We start from the raw sequence: 25,726 nt of genomic DNA on the forward strand, positions 1-25,726 counted from the left end.
TGGCTCACGGCTGCCCTATTCCAGCTTCAGAGCATAGGCTGCCTCTGGCCCCTCAGACACCCAGACTCATGTGCACATAAACACATACACAATAACACTTCCCCTTGCCCTTTAATCTCAGAACCTGGGAGGCAGAAGCAGGTACAGCTGAGTTTGAGGCCCGCCCGATTTACACAGTGAGTCCTAAGCCAGCTAGGGCTACACAGGGAGACCCTGACTCAGAAAACCAAACTAAACCCAAGGAAGGCCATCGATAAGCTCCTGGTTCTGTATCCACAATGGGACAGACCCATTTCTCGGGATCTGTGGTGAGGTGCTTCACCACAAGCCAGAGGCACTAACCAGCCCTTCAAGGTCCAGCCTTGAAGTAAGCCACAGCCTCTAAAGGTGCCCTCCGTGCTCAGAGCAGAGCATCTGTGTCCTGGCAGGACTGAAGTCCAGCAGGCCCTTCCTTTGCCTTGCAAGTGCATTGGGAGCTTAGACTAGGGTGTGGCTCAGACAGCTTGCTAAGCACACATAAGTGGATCTGATCCCTAGCACCCACGGTGAGCCAGAAGCCAACACGGGAGCATTAGACAGTCTTAACATTAAATTCCAACTGTCTGGTAACAAATTCACCCAGTCAGGGCTTGGGGCAGTCACTAGTGAACCCCCACTTTTCTGCTTCCTCAGTAGGTGAAACGGCAGGGCATAAAGGAATGAATAGGCCACCAGCGTACTCATCGCTTGTCCCAGGACCACACCAAGAAACATGGCACCATGTCCAGCATCCTGCATAGAAGATTTCAACATCTGGTCCAACAGGTTTGAGTGACTGCCAGGGGTGTGAGCCCCTCACTGGACAGCAGAGCTGTGCTATGGAGAAGGGTGGCTGGGCTGACCAGGTCCCGGTTCCAGAGTGCCAGTAGGTAGCACGCCCAAGACGTGCGTGCAGAAAGCACAAGAACGGCACACAGCCTCTGCGAGCACAGCTTTATTGGGGTCTGTGGCTGTCAAGGGCACTGCATGGGTGGGAGAAGTTTCTTGCGGAGACCAGTGAGGCTCACCTAGCCTCCAAATGGCCTCCCCATTGAAGTGTTTGAGAGCCGGCGGGACAACAGAGCCAGGTTCATTACAACGTGTCACCCACAGGAACTCCAATGCCTCTTCAGCACCAGGATTTGGCTTCCAGCTTTATCATCACCTGCCCATTGCTGTCCCAGGTGCCATCAGAAATGGAACAGGGTCCTCTTCTAGTCTGGCCAGCCTGTGGAGTCACGTGCAAAGTCCCAGTCCTCAGGATGGTGCCTTGTTGGAGGTGGTGGCCCCTGTCTTCTTTGCTGCACCCTTCAGCAGTGTGAGCTTCTTAGGCAGGTTGGAGTTGGCCTTCATCACCACGTCATGCTCAATCTTCTTCCGGATCCCCACTTCCAGACTCTGTGGGGGACACAGAGCAAGCCCTCATTCTCCCCAGCTTGAACACACACACACAAACCCTTCCTTTTGGTCTTTGAGAACGGCTTCAGATTCAAGTTTCCCTTGCCCTGACTTAACACTACGGGCCAGGGTACTACCATGCTCAGGTCAAAAGAACACGTCTAGCAGTGGGACAAAGATTTCTTAAAGGGCCAGTAAGGCCAGAACGACAGAAGAAAGGATGAAGGCAATGAGGATGGAGACAAAGAACTAGGGCTTTTGCTGAGCAGGAAGCAGCCATGGAGGGTTATGGGCAGAGGCAGATATCTCAGCAGCTATAGCAGGAGAGGATAAAGTCGACTAGGGTCCAACCTGAAAGGTGAATGAGAGGTGATGGGGCAGAAGTAGGTGGGATTCTGGATGTATGCTAAAGGGACTAGACTGGGTAGGAGCAGAGTTCAAGGATGACCTCTGAATGTGGGAAGGCAAAGTGGTCACGCGGCAGACTGTGGGGGGAACTCACTTAAGGACCCGAGAGTGGGTACCTCATGGAGCAGAGTAGGCTTCTGGGTAACCTGCCTAGGAGATATCTGGGAAGACAGAATGATCTATTCAAGATTAAGCCAGATTAGAGCCTCTAATTTTCCTAATTAATTTTTCATTTATATATACAAATGTTTTGCTCACATATATATCTGTGTACCACATACATGCAGTGCCTGTAGAATATGACATTGGAGATCCCCTGGGATTGTTAAAGGCGATTGTGAGCTGCCATGTGGGTGCTAGAAACTGAATTGAGATCCTGTAGAAAAGCAGCCAGTACTTCTGGCCTCTCTGGGCATGGGCACACACCTACCCACACACATAATTATACTAAGTTGGCCTTGAATTCAGAGATCAGCCCGGATCTGCCAAAGAGTGTTAGGATCAAAGGCGTGCGATACCAGGTCCGCCTTCAGCGCTTGTGATCCCTAAGACCACCGTTCAGTTCCCAGAACACACTTGACGGCTCAAAATCATCAGTAACTCTAATTCTGGGGGATTGGACATCCTCTTCTGATCTCTTCGGATACCAGGCACACACAAAGGTAAAACACTAATACACATAAAAAATAAACACAAAACCCGAGGCTACCGGCTGACAGTCCTTAACACACATCTGAACCCCTCAGAAGCTAAGCGCGGGTCGGGAACCACCGAACAAGGGAGGACACTGACTCGGAACCGGGAGTCCCCTCCGCCCGCTCCCATCCCGGGTCACCCACCGTTGCGTTCCACTCACCTTCTTCAGCTTTTGCTGCTGCACGACGCGCGCCTTCTTCGGAGCGATGACTCGACCTGCGGAGTGACACCAGCCAGTGAGACGTGGCCGCCCTCCCCAAGCTCCGCTGCCCTCGCGCCCTTCTTCCCACCCGGGTCCTCACCGCCTTTCCTCGGCCCTCGGCTCCGCTCCGTAGCCGCCGCCTTGCTTTTCGGTTTCCGCGCCTGGAACTTGCGCTGTCCCTGCGCCATGTTGTACCACGAGCCGGAAAAGGCGGGGCAACGTGCAGGAAAGCCGGAACTCGCATGACGTCACTGTCTACAGTAGGGCCCTTAAGGCCTCAGTGGACCCAGAGGGGAACTCTTAGAGGACTGGCTGCCCAAAAATTTAAGAAAAATTATGTTACCATTTTCAGGGGCCAGGACACCTATGTATTATAAAATACGATGGTTTGTGCTTCTTATACATAAAAGTTCAAATTAGGCTTGGGGTGAGGCAAGCAAGGTGGAAAATTAAGAGGGTGCCAAAAAACTTCAGTAGTTATTGGGGAGATGGCCCTGGAGGTGAAGGTGCTTGCTGCCAAATAACCTCGGTTCAATCCTGGGTGGTGGTGCATTCGCTTAATCAGTCAGAGAATTGACTCCTTCAGATTGTCTTTTAACCACATTCACACACATAATAAAAAATAAACACGTCACTGAACCCTTAGGTTATCATGATACATTAATTTTGCAGTTGTGCTGCGATGGCTCTTAGCCTCACAGTTCCAGCACAAAAGCTGTCACAGTCACAGCATCAGCTATGTTCTTTTCAATAATTATATATATTTGTTTTTGTTTTTTCCCCCCGAGACTGGGTTTCTCTGTAGCTTTGGAGCCTGTCCTAGAACTAGTTTTTGTAGACCAGGCTGGCCCCGGACTCAGAGATCTGCCTACCTCTGCCTGCTGAGTGCTTGGGGGATTAAAGGCACGCGCCACCACCTCTCTGGTTTTTATTTGGGTTTCTGAGACAGGGCTTCTCTGTGTAAGACCTAACTGTCTAGAACTCACTTTGTAGACCAGGCAGACCTCGCACTCAGATATCCTGCTGCCTTTGTCTCCTGAGTGCTGGGATTAAAGGCATGTGCCACCACCACCCAGCTTCTTTTCGATATTAAAAGATTTAAAATGTGTCTGGTGGTTGGGATTATCACTCAGCAGGTGAAGTGCTTACCGTTCATGCATGAGGACCTGAGTTCCATCCTCAATAAGTGACCGTGCACATACCTCAATCCCAGTGCTGAGGAGGCTGAAGACAGGAGAGTCCTTGTAGCCTCGCCTAATTGTGGAGTTCCAGGTTCAGATACTCTCAAAAAATGAAAGCAAACCAGGTTGTAGTGGCTCACACTTTTGACCCTTTGCTCAGGAGGCAGAGGCAGGAGGGCCTCTGGGAGTTCCAGGACAGCCAGGGATACACAAAGATGCACTTCTTAAAAAGACATTTATCTTGATTACTGAACTTTGGTGTCCTCTCTTAGAGCACTTGTTGCTCTTGCAGAGAGGACCTGGGTTCTGTTCCCAGCACCCACATGGCAGCTCACAACCATCAATAACTCCAGGCCCAGAGGATCCAGTGCTTTTTTTCTGGCCTTAGAGGCCACCAGGCACTTGCAAGTAAAGCACTCACACATGAAATAAATGGCCAGGTGGTAGGGATGCACGCCTTTAATCCCAGACTCAGGAGGCAGAGGCAGACAGGATCTTTGTGAATTCAAGGCCAGCATGGTCCACGAGTTCCAGGACATCCAAGGTGACCTAGAAAAATCCTGTCTTGGAAAAAAAAAAATCAAAACAAGTAGCTCAAAGACAGCCAAGATCATTCTGATTATCCCTACATTGGTTTTCAGTTTCGTGTTTCTTTTCAATTCATAGCCCAGGGTAGCCTAAAACACAAAGAAATCCTCCAGCCTCAGCTTCCCAGGAGCTGGGATTACAGGTGTGTACCCCCTGACACCTGCCTTGGCATCGGTTATACAAAGGATAGAGCTGGAATGTGAACGTGGGTAGCTTTGTTGTGGATGCTGGGACTCTGCAGAGCTGGGTAAATCCAGTCTGCTCTAGCAGCTGGAGGAGAGGTATGGCTGAGGATGAGCTTTGGGGTAGCCATTTGAAAACTTTATTACAAAATCAGAGGAACCAGGGAAAGTCGGGGAGTCACATCTGGGGACTACCTAGGGTCTGTCCCTCTGAGAAGATGGAGGCACTTAGGGCTGCTCGGAGCTCCTCAGGGGCAAAGACACCCAGCTCAGTGATGATGCCACCAGTGATGAGTTCATGGGGGGTGACATCAAAGGCAGGATTCCAAACCCGGATTCCTGCAGGGAGAGAGGGAGGGCATGTAAAAGGTGGGCTGGCCCTGAGGACACCCTGGCTGCTGTTGCCTGTCCTTACCACAGCAATTCTTTTTGTTTGTTTTTCGAGACAGGGTTTCTCTGTAACTTTGGAGCCTGTTCTGGAACTCACTCTGCAGACCAGGCTGGCCTTGAACTCACAGAGATCCGTCTGCCTCTGCCTGGGATTAAAGATGTGTGCCACCACTGCCCAGCTCTCACCACAGCAATTCTTGGAGTTAGAAAGTCCTTGAGAATCTAGGCATTCACCATACCAAATAGTTCATAACGGTGCAGGTACTGAGGCCAGGAACACAGCCACGGTTCCTGCTGCTCAAGAAGGCCTCAGCCTTATGGTCCCCAATCTTGTCTGCTTCAAAGATTTTAAGAATTTCAGAATCTACCCCAGGGCTTTTGCATTGACTCAAATGTGGGTGTGATTTCCTGTTACATCTGTTTTTTGGGGCTCTGAGCATGGGACAGAGCTCTTCAGAGATGTTTTGGAAGTCAATTTTAAGAATATGTTATTACTTGTCTAACACAAGGTCATGCACATAGGTTGGGCTGGCCTCAAATTTTCTATGTAGCTGAGGCTGGTTTTGAAGTCCTTGTCTTCCTGCCTCTACCTCCTAGGTTCATCAGGTGTATACCACCGAGATCAGCAACTTACTTGAAAATATCTTGTTTATTCTTTAAGACTTTCTTATGTGTATACAATATATTTTGATTATGTTTAATGTAAAAAGTTTTTGCTGTATATTGGAATCTCAGGCCTTGTGCATTCTGGCAAGTATTCTATGTCTTAGTTGCATCCTTGGTCCCTTTGAAAATGTTTATTTTGAGACAGTTTGGGTTGACTAAGCTAGTCTTTATTTTATTTTCCGAGACAGGGCTTCTCTGTAACTTTGGAGCCTGTTCTGGAACTCACTCTGTAGACCAGGCTGGCCTCAAACTCAGAGACCTGCCTGCCTCTGCCTCCCAAGTGCTGGGATCAAAGGTGCGTGCCACCACTACCTGGCTCTTTCTGATTTTTGAGATAGGGTCTCACTGTGTAGCCCAGGACAATCCTGAACTCTCAGCAGCCCTCCTGCCTCAGTCCAATGCTGGGAGCCCTGCTATGTCCCATCATCCCTGGCTGTCTATGTAGATGTTTGTTTAGGCAGAGACTTGCTGGTTTTATGCTTTTCTGATTGTTTTTGGTGTTTCAGACAGTGCCTCACCTGGCAGAACACACTAGCCTGAAATTCACTTATACCACCTTGCTTGAGCCTGTGTGGCTCTCTTGCCTGGGCTTCCGGAATGCTGGGCTTACAGGGTTACACCACCACTCCAGCACTGTGTGTGTGCGCGCGTGTGCTCTGGCCTATAGAGGTTAGCAGCCAACCTCAGCTTTGGTTCTTCAGGAACCATCCAGTTTACCGTTTGAGACAGGGTCTCTCACTGAACCTGGACTGGCTGGCTAGAAGCTCCAGGGATCTGCCTTCTCTTTCTCCCCAGCACTGGGATTATAAACCTGTGCCATAAACCGGGTGTGGCTGCAAAGGCCTTTAATCCCAGCACCCAGAAGCAGAGGTAGGTGGATCTCTATGAGTTCAAGGCCAGCCTGGTCTACAGAGTGAGTTCCAGGACAGTCAAAGATACACAGAGAAACCCTGTCTCGAAAAACCAACCAACCAACCAACCAACCAACCAACCAACCAACCAACCAACCTGTGCTAACTGGGCAGTGGAGAGTGCCTTTAATCCTAGGATTTGGGAGGCAGAGGCAGGCAGACAGATCTCTGTGAGTTCAAGGTTATACTGGTCTACAAAGTAAGTTTCAGAACAGTCAAGGCTATCTACTCAGAGAAACCCCGTGTCAATAAATAAAAACAAAAACAAACAAAAGGACACCTGTGCCACCACAGTTGTCTTTTTAAAGAGTTGGTTCTGGGCACAAAATTTAAGTCCCCACCTCAACACTCTACCTACTGAGCTCCATTTCCAGCCACCAAGCACCATTTAGAAAGTCTGACCTCGAATTTAACCTCCACCACCAGAATCCTGCTGGGGAGCTTGAATGAGCAGAGCAGCTCCCGCCACTGAAGCCCACAACACACCCACACCTTACCCTGTGCCGCAATCCTGATTCCATTCAGGTCAGTCAGCTCCTGGCTAGGGCGTTCCTCTATGACAATCTCCTTGCCAGTCTCCAGATGGAGGTCACAGGATGAGCTGGGGGCAGCCACATAGAAGGGGATACCATGGTGCTTGGCGACAATGGCCAGCTGGTATGTGCCTATTTTGTTGGCTGTGTCTCCATTGGCAACGACACGGTCAGCTCCCACTACCACAGCTGGGGGAGTGGGGGAGAGTTGAAAATGTCACATACCTGGCTTGGGATGCCCACAGCACTACCCAGCCCATCCCATTGTGCCCAGCCCACTGACCTGATACACCCTGGTGCGCCATGGCAGCGGCGGCCATGCTGTCCGTGATGAGAGTAGCAGGAATCTGCTCATACACCAGCTCGAAGGCTGTCAGCCGGGCTCCCTGGTTGTAGGGCCGGGTCTCTGTGCAGAAGGTGTGCTCCAATCGGCCCATCTCATGTAGGGAGCGGATCACACCTGCGGGGCATACCAGAAGACAGGCAGGGTGGCCCTGAGACTGGGCTGCAAGTGCTGAGGCTCTTACGGCTTTCAGCCTTTGCTGCAGCTATTCCCTGTGCCTGACTCATATCATCTTTATATCTACTTTCTGATACCCCGAGATTCCTCAGTCTCACATGGCAGCCCCACCACTCTGTTCCTGCCCTGTCCTTGTCATTTAGGATGTTCAACACTGTTGAGACAGGGTCTTGCTATGTGACTCTGATTAACCCTTCAAATATGATCTTCTTGCCCCAGCCTGTTGAGGGGCTTTAGTACCTTCCAATAATTTAGTTTTTGTTTGTTCTGCAGTGTTGGGGATGGATGGAACCCATGGCATTGCATCTGGGCAGCAGGTGCTTACAGCTGAGTCACACACCCAGCTCCTTAGTGGAGGATGCTCAGCGGTGCCCCACTACTGACCTATACCTCTAAGACCTTTGTACTCCAGGCTGCAGACGCCTGGCATCTCTTCCGCAGTTCACAGTTGTGTTTCCACTCCCTGAAAGTTAGTAGTTGCTTGGTGAATGTTGGCGGAGTCAATGAACGGGACACACGAGCCTTGTTCTGAAGACCTGGGTTCCCAAGATCCAGTGCTGGGTTTAGGCAGAGAGGAGAGCTTCCTGGACAGCCAAGGGCCAGGACAACTCTACTGCTTTGATTCCCAAATCCCTATGTCCTTGTCTTGGTCACAGCTTCCCCAGTCCTACTCAGGGTATGTCTCTGTTTCCAGTCCTCTGGAAATCAACACCATGCCCCTTCTCCAGGCATGTGGCCAAAGTTAGGCAGGTGACCCAAGGATGTTTCCAGTCTCTGATAGCAGAACTACTTCAATCCATGGGCAAAATGAGGGATAGTGTCCTAATGCCATTGGTTGAACTCCTTGATATACCCACACCTGCAAACAACTTCCCAGAGTCTGTGTACAGAAACTAATATACAGGGGTAGGGAGAACAACAACAACAAACTAATGTCCTGGGCTGGAGAGACGGCTCAGTGGTTAAGAGCACTTGCTGTTCTCACAGAGGGCCTGACTTGGTTCCTAACATCCACGTGGAGGCACACAACCACCTTTAACTCCAGCTTCAGAGGATCCACCACCATCTTTTGTCTTCCCTGGTCACCAGACACATGTGTGGTATACATATACACAAAAACAATATTTGAAAAAAACCAAATCCACATTTTTGTGGCTAAAGTAATTTGAGTACAGGGTTTCTCTGTAGCTTTAGAGCCTGCCCTGGAATTTGCTGTGTAGACCAGGCTGGCCTTGAACTCACAGAGACTGGCCTGTCTCTGCCTCCCTAGTGCTGGAATTAAAAGCCTGCCCCCACCACCACCACCTGGCTCAGCAGTCCAACTCCTTAACTGCGGACCCAGTCACAGCTAAGCAGGTACTCTTGCCAATGAACAATACCCCAAGCTCAAGGTGGTTTGCCTTGCACCCCAAGAAGACCCTCCCATGCCCTAACAATTGACGGTGCTGCCTCACCTAGGGCTGTACCATAGCCAGCGGTAGCCAGAGCGCCAGTGTTACAGTGGGTCAGCACGGTCACCTTGCCACCCCTGGGGTTGGCGTGCTCCAGGAGGTGGCGGGCTCCGAAGTCCCCGATGTTCCGGTTATCTCTGAGGTCCTTCTCCAACATATCCTCAGCGAAGCGGATGACTCTGGGGACAACAGGGGCTCTTAGCACTGTTGGAAAGGACCTGGCTAGCTGCTCTTCACCCCTCAAAATTGTGGGGCTCTCCTGGGACCTTCTCTGGGGATACACCTGCCACTCTACTCACTAAACCCAGGTATGGGAGCCAGATGCTGGGGGTGGGGCACAGTAGCAAACACAACAAACCCTCTGCCTCTGCGGTGATGACATAAGGGTGGGAGAGGCAGTCGATTAACTTGGTAAAATGAAGGACGTGAGGACAGAGTTAGGGATAAGGGGAGAGGGGGCAGCAGGAACCTGACAAGTTCAACAGAACACTGAGAACGAAGTGGCTTGACCGGAAGTGGGAAGGGACAGAGAAACGTAGAGAGGAAAGCAGGAGAGAGCATAGAAGACTTCATGGTAAAACCTAACCGGACGGGTCTCATAAAGCTGGCGTGGAGCTGCTAAGGGGCTGAGTTCAAGGACCTGGAGAACACGGCGCAGGGATGGACTTTCAGTCCTACCAGTGGGCCCTAGACACGGCACACGTCTGCTTCCTGGTATATGTAGAAGGGGAAAAGGGGGTCAGCAGCTTCTGTTTGCACTGCCTGGTCCAGGATACCGTACCTTTCCCGCACCGTCTCCACGGTGGCGCCTTCCCGCTCCGCCTCCCGAGCTGCCACGCGAGCCAGATCGCGGGCGGCACGGGCCATGTTGACAGCAGTGGGCCTGGCGGCGACAAGGAGGCGCAGCTGATCTTGCACGAAGGCCACCAGAGCGGCAAGTTCGGGACCGCCGGCGCCAGCCCGCAACTCCACCGCCAGGCTGAGGCAGCCCACCAGCGCGATGGCGGGGGCGCCGCGCACCTTCATGGCGCGGATGGCATCCCTGGCCTGCTGCACCGAACCCAGTGCCTCGTAGCGACAATGCTCAGGCAGCTGCAGCTGGTCGAGGATCTGCAGCGAGCCGGGCGAGTAGCGAATTGCTTCCAACCGCATGTTGCCTGCCGCGTTGGGCCACACTGCAGCTCTCAAAGGCTGCGGGGCGGAGCCACGTCCTGTTGTTGGCGCTTGCGCCTGCACGCTCGCAGCCCAGGCTGCCCAGCGATTAGCTTCTTCCGGTGTCACAGCGATTTGCGCGAGGGTGCTTGGTGGATTTATTTTTGCCCAGAATCGGTTACTGAAGCGATAATTCGGCAGTCTCAGCTTTGCTGGGCTTCGGTTCACAGACACCTAGCGCTTAATCACTGAGTCAAACGACTTTCCTTGGACCACTTTTAGCCCTATTTCTTTAAAAGTACAAGCCAGGCGATGGTGGCACAAGCCTTTAATCTCAGCACTTGGGAGGCAGAGGCAAGCGGATTGTGAGTTCGAGGCCAGTTTGGTCTAAAAAAGCTAGTTCCAAGAACAGCTAGGGCTGTTACAGAGAAACAAACAAAATAAAAGCAAGTACAATGAAGAACTTTTATCCTTAAGGACTGAAGACATTGCTGAGTGGTTTAAGAGTGAATACTGCTCTTGCAAAAGACCAGAGTTTGTTTCCCAGATGGCTTCATGTCTGCCTCTACCTCGTTTCTGAGGCCCCTTCCAACCTCAGTGGGACAACATACTCGTACATTATACTTAATTAAATTAAAAATAAACCTCAGACCTTAATCTCCGCACTAGGGAGGCAGAGCTCTGTGAGTCTGAGTTACCCTAGTCTACATAGTGAGTTCCAGGGCAGGGAATAGAGAAAAACAAAACACAAAACAAAACCACACACCCAGACACAGGAATCTCTCGTTGTAGCCCAGGTTGGACTGAATTACACCTTATCTCTACTGGGGTGTGCTCAGCACTGTCTGGATGAGGGTGTTTTTGATGACTGTTTCACAAGCACCCCTACTAGCTGGATCATCATGAGTGGCTGACCCCAGTCTATGGCATGCAGTCTGGATGTCCTTCCTGCCTAACTCTAGTGTTATGTCTGTGGCTCCAACAGTCTGACCCTCCTTCTACCTTCCTGTGTAGTCCCCGACACCTCATACAGGAGGCCACCCCAGGCCATGGCCAGTCTTGATCCGGTATCTCAAAGCCCTCATCCTGCTGTGTGGGGACATTGCTGTCATAACAGTGGCTGCAGCAGCATCTGCTTAGTTGGGTGAAAATGAAGGAAGGACAGCTACTAGGCGACTTTAGCAACACAAGGCGGGGACAAAGAACAGGGCTTTAATGTTATGGTGTCAGGGGTTCTACCAAGGCACAGACATCCTCAGCAAAACTAAATAAATAATGATCTCTATAGAGAGAAAAGTCTATGGCTGGGCCGGCACCAATGAGGCCTGCAGTCCGTAAGGTCTGGACGAGTCATGGCTTCTGGTCCCTGGAATTCTGATTCCCTTACTCGCTCTCTGAGTCCGAGTAGTCAGCCACCAGGGAGGCACTGGGGTTGCTGGGGGCCTCCTGGGAGGAACCTAGGGGTAAGGCCTGGTCTCTACAGTTCCTCGTGGATTCTGCTGTCTCTTGAGGTCTGTCCTGGGTGGCTCCTGGTGGCCCTCTTGGTTCTGTGGACGAGGGACTGTCTGCTGCACACTGGGAACTTTCTGGAACTTCTTGAGACCTTCTCCTCACTATGCCCAGGTCCCCCACTGTGCCTGTGGTGCTGGGGGCTGGTCTGCGGCCCTGGCACAGCTTCTGCAGGACATTGCTAGCTCTGCTGCTGCTAGCACTGGGTCCCTGGGCTGAGGGAAACCAAGAGCGGTGGATGATCTCCGTGCGCTTCAGTTTTTGTTTGTCCTCATAGGCTGTGGGGAAGAAGAGGTATCGTGCAAGGGTCCGAGGTTCAGGGTGTGAGTGTGCATAGCATACACACACCCCTTGAGTCTTCTCCCCACCACTGTAAGCAACAAGGCCCCCTAGAGACCAGGTGCCCCCAAACCCTGCATGCAACCTCTGCCTCCCATGAAGCTCCTGGTCCAGAGCCACCACTCACAGTCCAGGGTGTGCAGCCTTAGCAGGGCAGCCAGTCTGCGGTCGTCCTCTGACTCTGGCACAAGAGGGATGGCTAGGTTGGCCTTCGCCTGCAGAGCCTGGTCCTTCTCTTCCTCCTCCTGCATGGCTTTCTTTTTTTCCTGTGGGTGGGTGCGACACACAGGGAAGGACATCAGAACCTTGCCTTCTTGAGACACATGGGTCTCACTCCAGCCACTGGGTCTGCTTCTCCCTTCATACTGAAGCAAGGGAAGGGCCCATACAGTACCTGTGATGCAAAAGTGGCCCCACGAGCAGGGCTCATGCTAGTGTCCTGCATTCGGTCCCTTAAGCCCTCAATGTCAAAAAAATGACCGTGTGCTATATAATACTACACTCTGACCAATGATGGGCTGCAGGTGTGACCCACTAGATAAAGTCCATAAGATGTGATAAAGAAGGTGTGGTGGCCCATGCCTGGAGTCCCAACAGGTCCAGGTAGGGGACAGAGAATTTAAGACCACACTTAAGTTTGTGCTATACTGCAATTCGGAGATCCTAGAATTTTTTCTACTCCCGCCCACTTTTTGGGGTGGGGGGCACGGTCTCCCTTTGCAACCCAGATGGACCTGGAACTTGAAATAGTTCCCCTGCCTCGGCTTCCTGAGCATTGTGGTTATAAGCACGAGCCGCCAGGCCCAGCTTTCTGTTTTTGAGGTTGGACTCCGACTCCTGGGCTCTGGTGAGCCTCCCATTTCAGTCCCCTAGTGGCTGGAAGCACAGATAGACATCTCCAAAACTGGCTCCCTGCTTGTGCTGAAACGTAGCTCCCTGTGTGATGTCTGACAACATGAGGCTTTGGGCTCTCCCTCATCAACGGGGTCAGTGTCTTACACAGGAGTCCACAGGGCGCCTGTGTGTCCTGTTTGTCCCTTGAGGATCCAGCAGGAAGTCCCAAGGAACCCAACCAGGCACTCTGTGCACAGTCAATTTGTAGATGCCTCACTGCTAGACTTCCAGCTTGTACAGCAGTGGCTAATCCATCTCAGTGTCCAGACTTCCCAGTCTGTGCTATGTTTGTTAGAGCAGCAGGAAGAGATTAGGCAGGGCCATGACTCTGTGCTGCATACAGGGAACCTGAGGCTCAGAGGGGAAATGACCAGCTTGCAAGTGGGATGAGGGGACACAGGTCTGAGCCAGCTGATGTCCACTGAGGGGTTTCCTCACCCGGAAGTGCCTGCGCAGCATGCTATTCAGAGCGAAGTCGTCCTTCCAGGCACTCTGTGCCTCCTGGATGTGGCTGAGTGTAGGGAGGGCCTTCTTCAGTGTGGTGCGGTCGGCCTCACCATGCTCCAGGCGGAACATGGCATCTGTCTCCAGTTTCTCTTTCTTCTCATGCTCTGCAAGGACCACGTAAGCATGACTCTGGGGAAGCCACCTGGGGTCACGCGGGGTGGGCAAGCATGTGGTGCTCACCTGTGGTCAGCACCTGCTCATTGTCTTCCATGTCCCAGCGCTCCTCCTTGCGGCTGGCACCACTCACAATGACATAGTCACAGTTGGCAGGGTCTGTTTGCATCTCGATGTAGTTGACGCAGAGGTGGCATTTCATTCGGAACCTACAAAGGACCTGGAGTTAGGATGCAGTGATGCTCTCCTGAGACCCCAGAACCACTGTCTGAGCACCCACTGCACCCAGCTCAGAGCTGAGAGAACCCTGGAAAGACATGCAGGCTTACATCCAGAAGAGCAACCAAGAGACTAAAGATGGGGCTGGGGGTCCAAAGTACAGGGTCTGCTCTGCATGCTTCAGTGTTGGCTTTTACCCAGGTGTGACAAAAACCCAACATTTAATGCGAGGTGTGGTGGCACCCACTTGTGACCCCAGTGCTCCCTAGGCTACACATAAGACTCCGCCTACAACCAACCCAGACACTAAAGCTGGCTCTTCCATTCCTTCATCTGCTCACTCCTTGCCTACTTATCCACCCACCTATACATTCATCTATCCATCTACATGTCTGTCCATCTACCTACTAATCCACCCATCCACTTACCTGCCCATTGGTTCATCTATGGACCCACCTACAGATCCACCCAACAGTCATCCATCCTCTATCTATTCAGTCTCCTACTCAACGTGTCACCCACCTGGGCATCCTCCCACCCTCCCTCTGTTGGCTACTCTGTGCCAGGCTGGTGCCAGCAGCTGGGGATGATGCTGGCCAGCGGAGTAGGATAACCTGCTCTGGGAGAGGCTGCTGCGATGATGGACATGTGACAATGAACACGTGCCAGCGAAGAGTGACCACATAAGAGGTGATGGCTTTAAAAAAGGTCCCTTGGGGGCTGGAGAGATGGCTCAGCAGTTAAGGGTACTGGCTGCTCTTCCAGAGGGCTTGGGTTTTATTTCCTAGCTTCTACATGGTGGCTCACAATTGTCTGTAACGCTAAGATTCCAAGATCTGATATCCTCCCACAGAAATATATATAGGTAAAATACCAAAGCACATAAAATAAAAATAAAATTATAAAAAACAAATAAACCCCATCATTTATTAAAAAAAAGAAAATGTCCATTTGAAGGTAGTGTTTGAATAGCACAGGGATGGGGCCACTTAGCTTCCTGGAGAAGAGCTTTCTGTGTGGAGGGAGCAGAGGCCGCATGGCCTGAAGCACAGTGAATGAGGGGCCTGAGCTTTTACTGGGGAAGGTGGGAGCCATGAAGGGTTGGAGGAGGAAGGGACAAACCCTGACTGACAGGCCAAGATGGACAGTTATACAGAGAATGGCTCTAGAGGAAGATGCCAAGTTCCCTTCCCCTTCAAGACTCCTCTACGGACCCTTTAACCTGTGACAGCACACCTGTCCTAAGGTGCCACCAGGTACTCCTACCTGTAGATTGGAGTTGTGTAGTAATTGCCAACCTTCTTCTTCTCTGCATTGTAGCGCACACCTGAGAGGGCAGGGAGAGAGAGGCTGGGACCAAGGCACCTGCATTAGCTTTTCTCTGGGTGGGGGAGAAGCTGGTGGTTTGTTGCCTGGCAGGGCAGGTGCCCTGGAAGGGAGAGCACAGAAATTCAAGGTAGGAAGAATGAAGTTTGGGAGGCACTGGAGTACCCAAGCCATAGGAAAGTGTAAACTGGAACAGGAAGGCCCAGATTCCAATCCTGCTTTCACTGTGTGCCCCTAAACAAAGCTCATCACTCAGGGCCTGTTTCCCACCTAGTCAACAGAGATGACGGCTATTCTGATGACACAGGACTCTGGGAATAAATGTCAGTGGAGAGCTGGATGTGAGGGTACATCTGAGACCACAGCATTTGGGAGGCAGAGGCAAGGTGGAGTTTGCCTGGGTGACTTAGCGCCTGGCCTGGCTGTCTTCCTCTCTGGGGCAGCTGCATTGGTTCTGGTGCTGGGAACAGGATCCAGGGTCTTGGACCTGCCCCAGGCCTAGTTTCTCTGTCCCTGCGGTCTGAGGCCCGCAGGTTTTCTCACTTCCCTTGACAGCACAGGCCTTGTCCTTTCCTTTCCACAGCCACCTTGTCTCCAGGCACTGTGCATCTGGCCACCACCCCCACTTCCTGGCTCCTAGCTGACCCCTTCTGAGGCAGGCCACAGATACAACAGTGTCTCTGCCCCATAGCCTACCACGGCAACATCTGTCCTTGTTTTTCTGTCCTGGTGCTAGATCCAAAGAAAATCCCGGCCCTGCCCTTATCCAGTGGTAGGTTCTAAGATCCTGCTCACTGCAGAGGGGTCCTGCCTCGACCCAGGATAAGCAATTCCGAGAAGAGGCTCAATGAAGGCCTCCACAAGGTGCTAGGACTCTTGGATAGCTGGGCAGGGCACACATGGCTCCTGTGTAACAGCCCTGGAATTTGCTTTGTAGACCAGGCTAGCTTTGAACTCACAGAGATCCACCTGCCTCTGCCTCCTGAGTGCTGGGATTAAAGGCGTGTGCTATCATCACCCAGCTTCATTTGCTTGTTCTATGATGAACCAACCCTCAATCTATCATTACCTACCTATCATACCTATCCACCATCTTTTATCTTTTATTCGAATGTGCATGTATTTTATTTTGAAGCTGAACCCAAGGCCTTGCATATGCCAGACAAGCATCTACCATATATCATACCCATCCCTCACTTTTCTGAGACAATGTTTCACTGTGTAGTTCAGGCTAGCCTCTAACTCGCCATTCTGCCTCAGCTTCTCTAGCCCTGGAATAACACGTATGCTACCAAACCTGGTTGTAGCTTTAAAATAAACCAGTAGATGTGTTTCCATCAGTTCTACCAGCTGTTCAGACGGCTGTGGAATTCTGGGCAGGATTCATTGGTCAGTCCAAGGAAAAGATCTCTGGTTCTGGGGAGGACTCTAGAGTCTGTTGGGGTGGTCCTTGGAACAGTGCTCCCCTCTGGGGATCGGATGTGATCATGAGGCAGGGCCTGACAAGACTGAGTGCATTATCAACTGCTTGCTAGTACTGGCTGCTGCAGAACTGCTTGCTGTGGGGACAATCCTGACCACCAGGAACCAGAACAGATGCAATCCACTAGGACGTTAGTTTTATGTCAACGTCACATAAGCTAGAGTTACCAAAGAGGAGGAAACCCCCAACTGAGAAAATTTCTCCGTAAGATCCAGCTGTAAGGCACTCAATTAGTGGTTGATGGGAAGGGTCAGCCCATTGTGGGCTGGGACATCCCTGGGCTAGTGGTCCTGGGTTCTATAAAAAGGCAGCCACGAGGAGCAAGTCAGAAAGTAGAACCCCTCCATGGCCTCTGCATCAGCTCCCGCCTCCACGTTCCTGCCCTTGCTGCTTTTGATGAAGAACTGTTATACAGACCTGTGCGTGAGTGAAACAAAGCCTTCCCTCCCTAAGTGCCTTTGGTCACGTGTTTCATCACAACACAGTAACCCCTAACTAAGGCAGTGGTGCAATGGTTAACAAGGGAAGTTCTGAATCCAGATGGGATGGGATGGGGTGCTGAGACAGCTCGGTGGAAAGGTGTCTGCTGCCAAACTGGACGGCCTGCGCTCAGTCACTGGAAACAGCACAGCGGAAGGAGGGAATCGACACCCGCAAATTCTTCTCTGACTTCCATAATTTTGACACACACACACACACACACACACACAATAAATCAAATTAAAAGAAGATGGTATGGTATGGACTGCTGTAGTGTGGGAACAGAGGGAAACTGAGGCATCTGTTCCACATCCCAGGGTGGAAATGGAAGTCAGGAGGGTAACCCCTGCCCAGTGTTGTGCTGCTGACCCTGTGCTCGGCTGCGGCAGGCAGATGGAGGGCAGCCCCAGCCCTCTGTCCGGAACATGTGCTGCAAGAAGCACTTTGAACATACAAAGGTGGGCCTCACCCCAGCTGCACTTTACAGACTGGGAAACTGAGGCATAAAGTCCAGCTGGTGGGTAAAGGTCACCTCCTGGCGACTGGCAGGGACAGGGTCTGGATCCCAGGGCCTAGCCTTCTCGTTGTTCTCTAGCTTGGGGATCTGCCACCTTCCGATTTGGCCTTGGGGCTGGTGTCTCAGAGCACCTGGCACAGGGGGGCTGGAGGAGCAGGCAGGTCACGGGTGATGGTGAACTCACCCATGCCGATGTGGTTCTTGCAGCCATCACACCAGATGTTGTACGGCATTTCAAATCTAAAGCAAAGACAAGGATTTTCAATGTTGTTTTTCTTACATTTACTTATTTATCCATTGTATGTGTGGCAGTCAGAAGACAATGTTCATGAGTTGGGTCTTTCCTTTCACTATATGGGTTCTGGGGATTGAATGAAGGGGCCTGGCTAGGAAACAGATACCTTCACCCACTGAATCATTGCTGCTCCCCCTTTTTCTTAAGGCATATTCTGGCTATGTTACCCAGGCTGTTCTTGAACTCTTACACTCAAATGATGCTCCTGCCTCAGGTCATCTAGTATCTGGGAGGTGCTAGCTGGCCACTCTTCCTTCTGTGGTCAGGTTCTTGTGCATCATTCTGTGGCTTGTCCCATGCAGAGGAAGAGTCTGGCCCCAGCCCTGGAATCAGGATTCACACTGGGCAATCGAAGGGAAAGAAGGGACAAGGTCTGGGTCTTGCCTTTAGAGTCCTGGCACTTTTGCAGGCTCTTTTGGAGCCATGATACTGCTGGCTTGCTGGAAGAAAGACCCACTGTGGAACCGTCTACCTCTACAGGCCAAGGCCCCACTGGATCAGCTGGTCTTCAGCTACCAAGCCCCCACCAATGAAGGAAGAAGACCGAGTCAGGTTCTTCCCAGCCCAGAAGAGGTACCTAGACTTCTTATCAATAGCAAATACTTAATGCTTTGTTATGCAGCAATGGGTGACCGATGCAATGTCTTCCTGAATTATGGAATTAGAACCTTGCAGCACTGGGCCTATCAATGGGAGAGGGGGTGAGTAGCTTCTTACCGGATGACAAGGATGCCTTGTGACAGTTTCCGAGCCCGTTCTCGAAGGGGGTGGCTGTTGTGGTATCGGTTGAGAGAGCCATGCTGTATGGAAAGGGTGAGTGAAGGTAAGCAAGGCCAAGCTAGGGTAGCTTGTTCCTCTGCTCTTCCTACTGCTGGGGGACAAGTGCCTCCCTGGGTAGAAGGGGCTTCAGTCTTACATCCTACCAGCACCAAAGGAGGTGTGGACATTTTTGGTACAGCACATAGCCTGGAGCCAAGGACAGAGCTGTCCTTGGTATCTGAAGGAAGGGGACACCAGAGTCCATAGAAACACTTTCTACTTGATGGCATGGTAATCTATAGCAGGGCTTTCTATGCAATGCCATGCTAAGTGGGAAGAGCCTGCACTCATCCTCCAGGTACTTGGAGTCTTCTCTAGTGACACTTGGTCCCTGAGGCTATGGGGGTCATTGAAGCTGCTCACCTTCTCGGGATTGAAGTCCGGGGGGTAGTACTTGTTTTGGCCTTTCCTTTCACCCTGAAAACAGAGGGGAACCATGCGTCAGAGAAGGTAATGCAGGGACCTCAGGACACACTGAATGTTCCATCCAGTATCTGATCTATAGTGGGAACTAGGCTGAAAATCTACTTGTTATAGCTTTGGGAGATGCCTTAAGGCCACACTGTTTTATAGGAGTGGCTGCGTGTTCTTGGGGACTGTAGGCAGTGGTAAAGAAGGGGGGATGCCGGGCGGTGGTGGCGCACACCTTTAATCCCAGCACTTGAGGCAGAGGCAGGAGAATTTCTGTGAGTTTGAGGCCAACCTGGTCTACCAGAGCTAGTTCCAGGACAGGCTCCAAAGCTACAGAGAAACCCTGTCTCGAAAAACCAAAAAAGCCGGGGGTGGTGTGGGTGGCCATTGACTCCTAAAGGTTTGTTTTAAAACAGTGTTTCACGTAGCCCAGCTGATCATGAAGCTGTTATGTAGCTTAGACTAGCCACGATCCTCCTGCTTTGCCCTCACAACGCTGGTACTATGAACGTGCACCACACCTGACTAATGGGGTACTGGGGATGGAATCCAGACCTTATGCTAGGCTCTTTAATACGGTTCCTCAAGCTGTGGTGATCGTCAACATACAATTATTTTGTTGCTACTGTTTTGAATAAATGTACTCTTGCTATTGTTTTGAATCGTAATGTAAATACCTGCTATGCAGGATATCTGATATGTGACCCCTCAAAGGGTCTCGACCCACAGGTTGAGAACTGCTGATCTAGACTAATAAGTGTAGTCTTTACCCATCATTCAGGAAACTTCTCTTAGCTGCCACTCTTAGAGACCACTACAGAAAACCACAACCAATCAATATGCAGAGTCGTGGGGCCCAGTCCCAGTGAGTACATCTACAAAACACTCCCACACCTAAGGCTGTGAGATCAGAGGACCAGGGAGTTTGCTGTGAGACTGTGTCTCCTAGAAATATCAGAAGTTACACCTGCAAAGTCTCAACCACATGATCACCCTAACGTGAGTTGAACAAGGACACCAACAAATATGCCAAAGTGGGTAATGACTACAAGACCTCAACGAAGAGCTACAGGCAACAGAGGAAAGCTGAGAGCAGGAGAGGCAGCTCTCCCCAAGGAGAAACACACCAATGGGTTGTCCAGCCAAATGGTCAGTCCTGAAAACATACACACACATGACATTATATGAACTCAACAGATTATATTTGGGAATACACATGTATGTACAAATACTTCACACACATAAGAAAGAGTGATGAAGAAGGAGGCCATGAATTTGAAGGCGAGCTGGGAGGGCTATATGAGAGAGTCCGGAGGAAGAAGGAGAAGGGAGAAATGTAATTAAAATACAATCTCAAAAATAAACTACAGCACAACACATGGTCCAGTGTTGTGTGCACAGCGCAGGGGCAAAGCACTTGCCTAGAGTCCTGGGCCAGCCCTGCCTTGAACACCATGCTGCGTGTGAAGCCAGACAGGACGGCACACGTGCTCATGGCAGGGGGGATTCAGAGTCTGAGGCAGCTGAGTGGGTGTCAGGACAGCGAGGAGGGAAGGACAAAGAGTGACTATAGGGCTGAAGAGATGGTGGTTGAGGGTGTTGGATCTGAAGCCTGGGACCCACATGGGGGAAGGAGTTGACCACCACATGCATGTGCGCCCACTCTGTGATAAATAAATCAAGCACAATTCTATATATTTGTAAAAGACTGACTAATTAGCTTAGCAGCACAGGCTCCTTTTCAGAGGACACAGTCTCCTAGAGCCGCACTGATGAAGTGGGCAGGACCACCTCACACACTTCCCAGTGGCAATGCGGCTCAGTAGCGGAGTGCCTGCCCAGCAAGCACAAGGCCCTGGTTTCCATCCTCAGCCCCGCAGCAACGAGGCATAATCCCAGCACTAAGATGTGGGTGTCTGAGGCGACTCGGCTAAACATTATCAGAAAGGAAGGAAAGGGGCAAGGAGGGAGCAAGATCAAGATGGAGAGAAAACCTGCTGGGGGGGTGGTCTGAGTGCCCAGCAAATGTCTGCCACCACTACCAACAATCAATAGCTACCACCCAGGAGCCTGGGAGAAGCAGGGCTGCCTGGAGGCTGTGCTGGTGCCTAGGAGGAACCCGGGCTTGGGAATCTTCTACTCACCATCTTGGGAGCTGCCTACGGGTCCTCACTCGCAAGGGTGCAACTGGCAAGTGGCCTGGTCAATGCATGCAGTGGTGGGGTGGACCCTCCTATAGGGCCTGCAGAGGCCACAGGCTGCCCTGTACAGATGTGGCTGTATGGCGGTCTGGCTTGGCTCTTCCTGTTCCTTCAAGTTCACAATGGCTGAGTTGTGATGTCTCCACAGGGTGAGGAGCATCCAAGGACAGCCTGGAGGGAGGGAGGAAGGAAACAGAAAGAGTTTAGAGAAGTGTGTGGTTCCAGACTCTATGCTGGGGCGATCAAGTAGGGATGGTGGTCTGTGTGCTAGCCCTGCCCTCAATTCCTACTGCCCACCCTGCTCCTGTGCAGAAGCTGTCAAGTGGCTCCTTTTACATTTTCCTATTAAAACACTTATTGTTATGTGCCTGTGTGTGTGTGCATGGCATGCCAAGCATGTGAAGGTCAGAGAACAACTTATAGGAGTCAGTTTTCTCCTTTCCCCGCTTCAACTTTTCATCAAACCCAGGTTGTAGGCTTGGTGGAGTCAATGAAGAGTCTCACTGGCCCAGCAGGAGTCTCCTATAACATGTACTAGCATGCCATGACCCCTTGGCCCCTGGAAGCTCTCAGTCGAGTTGATAACCAAACCTACAGAGCCTACTGCCTCCCAGCCTTTGCTCTCTGAGGTCACCCACCCCTCTCCTTTTTCTGTTCTGGTCTAGCTGACTTCCTGGCTATCTGCAGAAGCCAGGCAACTGGACTGTTCCTGAACTACTGGGATGGACTCAGCCTCACAAAGGCTAAGACAGTACTCTACCACTGAGCCCCACTTCCCTGCCTCTCACTAGGGGATTCTAGGCAGGGGCCCCAGCACTGGAATATAGCCCTAAGTACAAAGATGTAGCTTTTGTTGTTTCTCTTGAATGCCAGAGGCCTCATTCAAACACCCAATCTAAAGTCACTTCTTGGAGCCAGGTGTTAATTCTTATAATCCCAGATACCAAGAATAACAGGATTGAGATAGGAAGAGTCCAAATTTGAAACCAGTATGGGCAATGCCAAAATAAAACTAAAACAATTTAGAGATGTAGCTCATGGGGACTGTCTCTTGCCAAGCTCGCACAAGATCCTGGGATCCATCCCAGTACTGAAAAATAAATGATTAAGTTGATTAAAAACAAAAATAAGAGTTGGGGAGTGGTGGTGCATGCCTTTAGTCCCAGCACTTGGGAGGAAGAGGTAGCCTGGTATTTAGAGCAAGTTCCAGGACAACCAGGACTGTTATATAGAAAAATCCCGTCTTGAAAAGCCAAACCAAAAAAACAAAACAAAACAAAAAACCAAAAAGGATAGCAATTTGGCTTGGTTAGTAGAGTGACCGTGACTGTTTAGCAGGCAGGACGTCCCCAGTTCTACCGATTACATCAACGGCCATGCTCAGCAGTGAGAAGGTAGAAGCAGGAGGATCAAGTTCAAAGCTAGCCTGCGCAACAGGAGACCCTGTCGTGAGATACATGCTGGATGGGCAACAGAGACTCATCTAAGTTAAAGAGCGGTCACGCTGGGAGGAGGGGACAGCCCTGTCAGGGGAGAAGGGGTTCCAGAGTAAGCCCAGGCAGGTAAACCTGTTGTGACAGGATGGGTAACACTTCTGTCTTCTTACCACTGAATATCCCTGCTCAACTGCCCTAGGCTAAAAGGATGGAGAGCAGGTAAAAGACTGACTCTGGGAAAATTATTTTTTTAAAAAAATTATTATTGTGTGTGCACAACATGTGTAAGTGCAGGCCATAGGCAGTTTTGTGTGTGCACATGTGTAAGTGCAGGCCACAGACAGTTTTGTGTTTCTTCAAATTTACATGGGTTTTGGGTTTCCAGAATTGTGTGGCAGGTGCAGTGACACACTGAGCCACCATTCTGGCCCCAATTTTATTTTTATTGTTAAGTTTGAATTACACAAAAGTGTAACCTGTCTTATGGTATTCTCAACGATTTACACTTGGTCTTTACCAGAAGGCTCAGATGTGGTTCCCAACCACTTAAAACTTAAAAACTGGGGCTCACATGGTGGAATGAGAGAACAGACTTGATCTCCACATGTGTCATGGCATATACCACACACATGAATGCACACAAAATGAATAGATAAAATGTAAAACAGACGGTTTTCCTTGCTGTTTTGGTTTTTCAAGATGGGTTTCTCTGTGTAAGAGTGCTGGCTGTCCTGGAACTTGCTCTGTAGATCTTGCAGGTTTTAAACTTAAAGATTCACCCGCCTCTGCCTCTGGAGTGCTGGGATTAAAGGCATGAGCCACCACTGCCCGACTTGAGAATTTTTTTAAAAAAAGATTTATTTTAAAATTGTGTGTGTGTGTGTGTGTGTGTGTGCACGTGCAAGCACAGCCACAGAGTCTAAGAGAGGATGTCTGATTCCCTGGAGCTGGAGCTACAGGCCAGTGAGTCACCTGACCTGGTACTGGGAACTGAACTCTGAGTCTTCAGAAAAGCAGTATATCTCTTAACTGCTGAGCCATCTTTCCACCATCTTTTAATTTTCTAAGTTTAAAAATTAATCATTGTGTGTCCAGGTACAGACGTGTTGGTGTGCGCAGGTCAGAAGACAACTCGGGAGGTGGGTCCAGAAATGGAACACAGGTTGTCAGGCTTGGCAGCAAGTGTCCTCACCTACGGAGCCATCTTGCTGTTCCCTCACCCAAATACTTAACTGCCTGCCCAGGTTTCGGGTCACAGCGGCCTGGGTCTCTGACTTTCCCGGAGCTCCCATTTCTTCACCAGTCAGGAGGGAACAAGGTCCAGGGCATTGAAAGCGCACAACTCACGCACTTAGGGGTCAGAACCAGGGGCACAGGCTTGAGTTCCAACAACAGTCTGCTCTACACAGCAAGGCCAGGACAGCCAGAACTACACAGTGAGACCCTACCTCAAAAAGCAAAAATGAAGCAAACAAAAGTTGGAAATGGGGGGTATTGACAGGAGGAATGAATTTGGGGCTTGTTGTAATGAAAGAAGTGTATGGGGACTGCCTATAGTGTAGATGCCCAGCTTGTGAGTCAGCGTGTGTCTGGGGTCTGTTTTATAATATTTAACAAGTTTGTTTTGGAGTCACGCCCCTCTGTGGAGTCCAGGCTGGCTCTGTACTCCAGATCCTCCAGTGTCAGCTTTTGAAGCCTTAAGGTGGTTCATCACCATCGGGAGTACCACAGCCAGGTTACACACAGGCTGCTTGGCGCATGCTCAGGGATGAGGTAGGTCATCAGAGTCAGGATCACTCCTGACCTCACCAGCCTGCACAAACGACAGCCTACCGGCCTCTCTGCTGCTTCCTAGCTGCCTGACTCCGGGCCAGCTGCACTGGGCCTCACTTTCTGAAATTAGGTGGAAAAAAAAAGGAGTTTTCTACAGGATGGAGCTGCCGAGGCTGCGCCTGGGAGTCGTGGCAGGTGTTAGGCATTGAGAAGGAAGCGCATGGGACTACTAACAATTTTCAAAATGATTAAGTTATGTGCATGTGTGTGTATTTATGCACAAGTGAGTGCAGGTGCTCGAGAGGGTAGAGGGTTGATTCGCTGGAGCTATAGGCAGCTGTGAGCTCTGGGTCCTGAACCCCAGTCCCCTGCAAGGGCAACACAAGCCAGCTCCTTACAAATTACATGTTTTCTGTGTGTTGGGGGAGTGTGCCACGAAGTGTGTGTAGGTCAGAGAACACCCCACAAGAATGGATTTTTTTTTCCCACCACGCTCAGGGTCGAACTCAAGCCGTCAGGCTTGGCCTCAAGCGTCACTGCCGACGAAGCCACCTCGCCGGCCCTCAAGCTACTGTTCCTAAGCACCATGTTCCACACTTGGGCTTGGAGGGCTCATCTTCTGCATGAAGACGGCTAGGGGCGCCTTCGGCGGGGAACGGCTGCTGGGCCCTGGGAACCCGCTCGCGTCCGCGGGTCTCCCGCGCCAAGCCGCAGGGGTGGGATTGATGTCCTGCCACCCTCGTCGCCACCGCGGACCGCTCCGCACCCCGTACCTACCTGCCCTCCTCCTGACGTCACGCCGCCACCAGCCCGGAAGCACACCCGACGCCGAGACCGCGGAAAGCCCGCCTCCCCGGAGCCAATACGCCTGCGCGAGGCGGGGCTAGGCACTTTCGTCATCTTGATTGGCTGATATTCTCGCAGGCAGACCAATCCAGGCCCTTATAGCTGGAAAATCCCCGCCCACCTGGCGGGGCCCGATCTGAGATGGCTGCCTGGCCTCTCCCTCCAGGAAGTGCTAACCTGGCGGCTGCGTTTTCAAAATGAGCTGATTCGTCATTTTAAAGCTTTGATTAATTGATTTTTGAGACTGTTTTGTCTTTTTTT

General features: G+C 51.1%; 3 protein-coding genes across 5 annotated transcripts; all 3 read right to left on the reverse strand.

Moving 5' to 3' along the window:
* Positions 1-960: 960 nt before the first annotated feature.
* C22H19orf53 (chromosome 22 C19orf53 homolog) lies at positions 961-2,956 on the reverse strand. The gene is made up of 3 exons (XM_048444476.3): positions 2,823-2,956; positions 2,681-2,736; positions 961-1,416 (listed from the first exon to the last, which is right to left on the reverse strand). The coding sequence occupies exons 1-3, from the start codon at positions 2,908-2,910 to the stop codon at positions 1,276-1,278; spliced, it is 285 nt and encodes a 94-aa protein (XP_048300433.1). The 5' UTR covers positions 2,911-2,956; the 3' UTR covers positions 961-1,275.
* Mri1 (methylthioribose-1-phosphate isomerase 1) lies at positions 2,894-10,359 on the reverse strand. 3 transcript variants are annotated; one of them, XM_087900408.1, is made up of 6 exons: positions 9,926-10,357; positions 9,148-9,323; positions 7,457-7,633; positions 7,138-7,362; positions 4,869-5,012; positions 2,899-3,034 (listed from the first exon to the last, which is right to left on the reverse strand). In XM_087900408.1, the coding sequence occupies exons 1-6, from the start codon at positions 10,294-10,296 to the stop codon at positions 3,000-3,002; spliced, it is 1,128 nt and encodes a 375-aa protein (XP_087756534.1). In that variant the 5' UTR covers positions 10,297-10,357; the 3' UTR covers positions 2,899-2,999. The 3 variants fall into 3 exon arrangements, with proteins under 3 accessions (XP_087756535.1, XP_087756534.1, XP_048300432.2); XM_087900409.1 differs by lacking the exon at positions 4,869-5,012 and having other exon boundaries at positions 2,894-3,034; positions 9,926-10,359; XM_048444475.3 differs by lacking the exon at positions 2,899-3,034 and having other exon boundaries at positions 4,791-5,012; positions 9,926-10,356.
* A 1,133-nt stretch (positions 10,360-11,492) lies between these two features.
* On the reverse strand, positions 11,493-25,482 carry Yju2b (YJU2 splicing factor homolog B). Its single transcript, XM_048444474.3, has 10 exons — positions 25,397-25,482; positions 21,354-21,581; positions 19,162-19,215; positions 18,697-18,779; positions 17,869-17,924; positions 15,145-15,205; positions 13,726-13,868; positions 13,477-13,649; positions 12,272-12,410; positions 11,493-12,083 (listed from the first exon to the last, which is right to left on the reverse strand). Exons 2-10 carry the CDS (start codon positions 21,354-21,356, stop codon positions 11,680-11,682), a joined length of 1,116 nt encoding a protein of 371 aa, XP_048300431.3. The 5' UTR covers positions 21,357-21,581; positions 25,397-25,482; the 3' UTR covers positions 11,493-11,679.
* Between the last annotated feature and the right edge of the window lie 244 nt (positions 25,483-25,726).

This window comes from Myodes glareolus, chromosome 22 (assembly GCF_982192425.1).
Source record: "Myodes glareolus chromosome 22, mMyoGla1.1, whole genome shotgun sequence".
Lineage (NCBI taxonomy): Eukaryota > Metazoa > Chordata > Mammalia > Rodentia > Cricetidae > Myodes > Myodes glareolus.

Bases quoted from the DNA above. Each gene is read 5' to 3' on its own strand.
- C22H19orf53 (XM_048444476.3), bottom strand. From the start codon at position 2,910: ATGGCGCAGGGACAGCGCAAGTTCCAGGCGCGGAAACCGAAAAGCAAG. The intron at 2,737-2,822 runs GTGAGGACCCGG...GTCACTCCGCAG, and splicing joins CCGAGGGCCGAGGAAAGGCG to GTCGAGTCATCGCTCCGAAG. The intron at 1,417-2,680 runs GTGAGTGGAACG...TGTCCCCCACAG, and splicing joins AGCAGCAAAAGCTGAAGAAG to AGTCTGGAAGTGGGGATCCG.
- Mri1 (XM_087900408.1), bottom strand. From the start codon at position 10,296: ATGCGGTTGGAAGCAATTCGCTACTCGCCCGGCTCGCTGCAGATCCTC. The intron at 7,634-9,147 runs GTGAGGCAGCAC...TATGCCCCGCAG, and splicing joins TGGCTATGGTACAGCCCTAG to GTGTGATCCGCTCCCTACAT. The intron at 5,013-7,137 runs GTAAGGTGTGGG...CTCTCCCTGCAG, and splicing joins AATCAGGATTGCGGCACAGG to GAATCCGGGTTTGGAATCCT.
- Yju2b (XM_048444474.3), bottom strand. The intron at 13,650-13,725 runs GTGAGCACCACA...TGGTCCTTGCAG, and splicing joins TGAGCAGGTGCTGACCACAG to AGCATGAGAAGAAAGAGAAA. The intron at 12,411-13,476 runs GTGAGGAAACCC...ACCCACCCACAG, and splicing joins TGCTGCGCAGGCACTTCCGG to GAAAAAAAGAAAGCCATGCA.